Source organism: Rutidosis leptorrhynchoides, chromosome 3 (genome assembly GCF_046630445.1).
Source record: "Rutidosis leptorrhynchoides isolate AG116_Rl617_1_P2 chromosome 3, CSIRO_AGI_Rlap_v1, whole genome shotgun sequence".
Lineage (NCBI taxonomy): Eukaryota > Viridiplantae > Streptophyta > Magnoliopsida > Asterales > Asteraceae > Rutidosis > Rutidosis leptorrhynchoides.
This window is the reverse complement of record NC_092335.1, coordinates 606,052,848-606,058,342: the sequence shown is the minus strand read 5'-3', so window position 1 is coordinate 606,058,342 and position 5,495 is coordinate 606,052,848. Positions and strand designations below refer to the sequence as shown.

Sequence of the window (5,495 nt, the reverse complement as noted above, 5' to 3'; positions counted from 1 at the left end):
AAAATAAAACGACGAAAATACCCTTGATTACTATTCACCATTTTTGTCTACTACATAATATATATATATATATATATATATATATATATATATATATATATATATATATATATATATATATATATATATATATAAATTACTCCGTATTACGTAACATAAATAAAATCCACTTTCAAAATAGGACGGTGAAAGTAAAACAAAAGTACGTTAAAAGTTTCCATTTTGGTTACTTTTCCCTTTTGTCGGGGAAAGTTAATAATTTTTGCCACAAATTTTAGGTTCCTTAATCTTAGGGGAAAACTCGTGTCTGAAAATGTTTTCCCCCTTTTCATCTTCAACGCAATGCAAATACCCGGTATTTTCTCTTACTTGATTCATAATTACTAATTTCTTTTATTTCTTCCAAAGATATGTTTATTCAATATTCAATCGTTTCTTTTTTTACAAAAAAATTGGTGTTTTCTTAATCAAAAGTTTTAGTTTATATTTGGGGTTAATGGACCCCGTTTACCATTAATCTCCTACACCCTTGTTGCTCTGTTTCAAGAATCTTTCTTATTGGTTTTCATTGATTTGATGTTTAATATGCAAGCAGGTAATCCAGGTTTCAAAGTATTGAATACTTATGTGTGGTTTTGCTTAATTTTATTAGTATAATTCTCTTAAAAAAAATAAAAAAAATAGTTTCTTGTTCTTTTAGTGCAGTAATCGATATATATTCATCTTTGTTATGGTTATGCTGTTTTTTATTTATATTTTTAATGATAAAAGAATATAAAATACGATTGATATCTTTTAATTCTATCGTCACTGTAACTTAAAGATTTAGAAGCGAATAATTGGATCATTAGTTGAAAATTTTAATTAGTTAAATAAAATTGCATTGATTTAGATGATTTGTTTTGTTATTTCTTGATTCATAACACTTGTTTGAGTTTTGTTTTACAAACGAATGTTGCCCTTTTGTTTTGACAATTCGTGGTTAAGTTTTGAAATTCAAATATCTGATGGATTAATGTTAAAAGTAGTTATTTTTTACAGTATTTTTTAATCAAATCACATTTTTTATATGGCCATCTTTTTTCTAAATGTGATTATTTGGACCTCAGATAAGTGCAGGAGATTGATTTCGGGCTTAAACTTGCCCGAATAAACGTAGTTGAAGTTGTGAGAGGAGGCTTCAATTTCGTATGAAACGGTGGTTGTAGCATCCTCTCTTTTTCCAAAAATAGAAATGGAGCAGCCTTCAGAAGGTTTAGATCCGTCATTAAGGATCAGTACGTCACCAACGGTTCGTCATACCAAAGATGCAGTCAATGGGAGCCCGATAAAAGGTATCACTTCAACAAAAAACAATAGGCATTTTGATTTAATCTTGTCACAATTAGATCGTGTTTGGTTTAGTCCAAACGGCGTGGTTGGTTTGGCTTGACCTTAAATACTTTTTCGTCGAAATTTTTCTCTTTGATTTATCAATGATCACATATGTATATTGGTAATGTAGGAAATACTATAAGGGATGGATTTCACATTTTATAACATCGGAAGATTCAGTTTGGGCTATGTAAATTCAGTTTGGACCAATTTACCACCGTTAACATTTTTCTGTTTATAACTAACAAAGCCCCTGTGTTGAAATTTCTTACAAAGAAAGTGGTGCATCCCAAAATAGTTATGAAAAGTTTAAGCCATTTTTTATTATTATCCAAAAATAGGAATGATATATATAATTGCAGGTGGTTGTGGAGGAAAAGGAATATGTGGAGCATTACTTGATACGGATGATAATGACGTTGATACTAATGACCCAAACTATAATACTAGTGAGGTATGTGCATTCTTTTTCATTATTGTGTCTCTTTTGTAAATCAAAACTTGGAATACACCCAAAACCGAAAAGAACATCGGCAATAGGATTTGAACTTTGGGTTAAAAAATGTTAATGTTTTACAACAAGCGAACTTTAGGGAGAGTCAACACGTGTCTTTCTTTTTTCTTTAAAAAAAAGAAATTTAGGAGTTTGTACGACCACTCTCAGCCATGACATCCTTCATAACCAGAACAAACTGCCACATCAGCTTCCCAGGACAAATTCACTGACATTCATGATATACTTTCTCACTATTAGATGGACCCACCAAATTGATTGGATAAACTAGTTTACAAGTGTTAAAGCTATATGTACAATCCATTAAAGCTATATTAATTATACGTTAACATGCGTTAGACGATTCTGAATCCATTTATTTTTTAAATTTGACCCACCTGATTTAGTCGCTGTAAAATATTGCCTAGATGTAGTGATTTTGACATTAACCGGTTAGGACCAAGTTTCCTATTTATAATATAATTAAATGATCTTTTTCAGATAATTTGGATTTTGATTATTTTAGTTTATAATTAAATGATCTTACTTGAAGAATTAATTATTTTAATAATTTCAGGAGATTGACAAAATTGCTATGAAAAAAGTTTGTCCAAGATTTGAGCAGTACAAGAAGAAGGCTGCAGTTATAGTCGAAGAATATTTTGCGACAGATGATGTCATCTCAACCGCCAACGAAATAAAAGATCTCGAAATGCCAAACTACAGCTATTATTTTGTAAAGAAACTAATCTCCATGGCTATGGATCGTCACGACAAAGAGAAAGAAATGGCTGCAGTTCTTTTATCGTCTCTTTATGCTGATGTCATCGATCCCCGACAAGTTTACAAAGGTTTCAGTAACCTTGTTGAATCTGCAGATGATTTAATTGTCGATATTCCTGATACTGTAGATGTGTTAGCGTTGTTCGTAGCACGAGCGGTTGTAGATGACATACTTCCGCCTGCTTTTTTGAAAAAAGAAATGGATGTTTTGCCAGACGGTGCGAAGGGTATAGATGTAATTAAACGAGCCGAAAAGGGTTATTTGTCTGCCCCGTTACATGCGGAAATTATCGAACGAAGGTGGGGTGGTAGTCGGAATAAAACCGTGGATGATGTGAAGGCTAAAATTGATAATTTGTTGCGGGAGTACGCTGTGAGTGGCGATAAGAAGGAAGCGATTAGATGCATTCATGATTTAAAAGTCCCGTTTTTTCATCACGAGATCGTTAAACGTGCCGTTATTATGGCGATGGAACGAAAGAAAGCGGAGGGTAAACTTCTTGATTTATTGAAAACTGCTTCAGAAGAATGTTTGATAAATTCGAGCCAAATTTCAAAAGGGTTCACTCGGATCATCGATAGCATTGATGATTTATCGTTGGATATACCGAATGCTAAAGAATTGTTACGATCGTTGATCTCGAAAGCTGCGTCCGAAGGGTGGTTATGCGCTTCGTCTTTAAAACAGGTTTCGTTTTCTGAGAAAAAATTGGTGGAAGACAGCATAATGAAGGTGTTTAAAGCGAAAGCTCAATCGATTATTCAAGAATATTTTTTAACCGGTGATGTTTTGGAAGTAAATAGTTGTTTAGAATCGGAGAATCTTTCTTCTATTCCCGAATTAAAAGCGATTTTTGTGAAAAGGTTGATTATGTTAGCGATGGATCGAAAGAAACGAGAGAAAGAAATGGCGTCGGTTTTGTTATCTTCATTATATTTTCCGGCTGATGATGTCGTTAACGGGTTCACAATGTTGATACAGTCTGCGGACGATATTGCCCTCGATATACCCATTGTTGTTGAAGATCTTGCTATGTTTTTAGCTCGAGCGGTTGTAGATGACGTTTTAGCCCCGTTACATTTAGAAGAAATTGGGGGTAATTCGGTAAAACCCGATTCCGTCGGGAATCAAGTTTTGAAAATGGCTCATTCGCTTTTGAATGCTCGGCTTTCGGGTGAACGGATTTTGCGGTGTTGGGGTGGTGGAGGTAGTTACACAAACGGGTGCGCGATTGAAGACGTTAAAGATCAAATTGGGAAACTTCTAGAAGAATTCGAGTCCGGTGGTGACACACGAGAAGCTTGTCGTTGCATAACGGAATTGGGTATGCCGTTTTTTCATCACGAGGTTGTTAAGAAGTCGTTAGTGGCGATTATCGAACGGAAGAATGATAGAGTTTGGAGGCTGCTCAAAGAGTGTTTTAATACGGGAATTATAACGCAAATTCAGATGACGAAAGGGTTCGGTAGGGTTGCAGAATCGCTCGATGATTTGACTTTGGACGTACCGGATGCTAAAAGGCAATTTGGATCGCTTGTTGATCTGGCTAAAGCAGAAGGATGTTTGGATTCGTCTTTTAGTTTCAACAAAGCGACACATTCAACGGAGAACAACGGGTACCATTCTTGAGATGTTTATAGTTTTGGTTCGAAATATGGTAAATTTTGGTAAAAAAATGGGAATAATTGATGCAGTCATGCAGATGTTTAAGAAGTTATGAATGTGATATGATACTTTTTTATGAACGAGTTAAATTTTGTTTGAAATTTACTTAACTTCCTATCACTTGCGCGTCTAAATACATTAAAATGCTAGATTTAGATTATGTCTGTATTATGATAATTTGATTTTTGATTAGTGTTAAAGTTATTACCTTTAGTTGTTAAAAACTTGCTTTACTCGGCAACAATTTGTAATTGTTTGACCCAAAAGTTGCATCGGTGTTAAAAGACTTGTCGATTGCCTGGGGAGGTTTACCGACGCGTATTCAGGATCCATGTCCGACTCGCCTGCCCCTCGGGATGGTTTATGGTTCAGATCCTTGTAATGCGGTTCGGGTTTCCGCCTGAAAGCGCGTGCGTGCGTGGTAAATGAGAGGATTTGATGCCAACAATTTGCCTTTAAAAAAAAAGTTGCATCTGTGTCTTCATTCAAGCGACATTTCAAGCGACAGTACATATGAAGAACAAGACGAAACGAAGTGAGAGGCCGGGGGCAGGGAAAAGAGTCGAGTCGATTGGGCTCGACGACCGGAGAAGCCAAACGAAATCAGGATCAACATATATAATGCATAGTTACTCATGGTTTTTAGTAGAACCAAATTGTCAATAACAAGGATTTGGGTGTTATTAAAGGATTTAATCAAACAGTTGGTGAAGCATTTACCTTAATTTTGTATACCCCATTAGTTAAGTATTATATGGAATTAAGAACTTTCCACTAAACCATGTTAATAATTTTTTTGCACTTGTTAAGTCGGGGAGGGGCGATATTTTTATTCAGATATACACAATTTGAATTTGACCTCTTGAGATGACATCTAAGGCTCTAATTACTTATACTATTTTGGGATGGTTTAAATTTAAATAATTATAAAATGTGGATTCTTTGAACACATAGATATCAACATACTCCAAAGACTTGTCTCTAAATTTAAATGCAAGTTGATGAAATTAAAAAACCACAAAAAAAAAAAAAAAAAAAAAAAGAAAAAAAAGAAAAAAAAGAAAATGTAAGCATATGCGTATATCATATATTGATCGGTAAGATCAAGTTTTTATACTCGAATAGCATTGGGGCCTGGGGGAGGGTTCTACTAACGGGTTCGAGCCAGTGGCGATTGCA

The 5,495-nt window shown here is 34.5% G+C and overlaps 1 protein-coding gene across 2 annotated transcripts; it reads left to right on the top strand.

The window, feature by feature from the left end:
• The first annotated feature begins 244 nt into the window (after positions 1-244).
• On the top strand, positions 245-4,508 carry LOC139898852 (MA3 DOMAIN-CONTAINING TRANSLATION REGULATORY FACTOR 2-like). Of its 2 annotated transcripts, none has more exons than XM_071881655.1 (4): positions 245-355; positions 1,110-1,334; positions 1,737-1,828; positions 2,445-4,508. In XM_071881655.1, the coding sequence occupies exons 2-4, from the start codon at positions 1,235-1,237 to the stop codon at positions 4,278-4,280; spliced, it is 2,028 nt and encodes a 675-aa protein (XP_071737756.1). In that variant the 5' UTR covers positions 245-355; positions 1,110-1,234; the 3' UTR covers positions 4,281-4,508. The 2 variants fall into 2 exon arrangements, with proteins under 2 accessions (XP_071737756.1, XP_071737757.1); XM_071881656.1 differs by lacking the exon at positions 245-355 and adding an exon at positions 440-595.
• Positions 4,509-5,495: the final 987 nt, after the last annotated feature.

Bases quoted from the DNA above. Each gene is read 5' to 3' on its own strand.
- LOC139898852 (XM_071881655.1), top strand. From the start codon at position 1,235: ATGGAGCAGCCTTCAGAAGGTTTAGATCCGTCATTAAGGATCAGTACG. The intron at 1,335-1,736 runs GTATCACTTCAA...ATATAATTGCAG, and splicing joins CAATGGGAGCCCGATAAAAG to GTGGTTGTGGAGGAAAAGGA. The intron at 1,829-2,444 runs GTATGTGCATTC...TAATAATTTCAG, and splicing joins CAAACTATAATACTAGTGAG to GAGATTGACAAAATTGCTAT.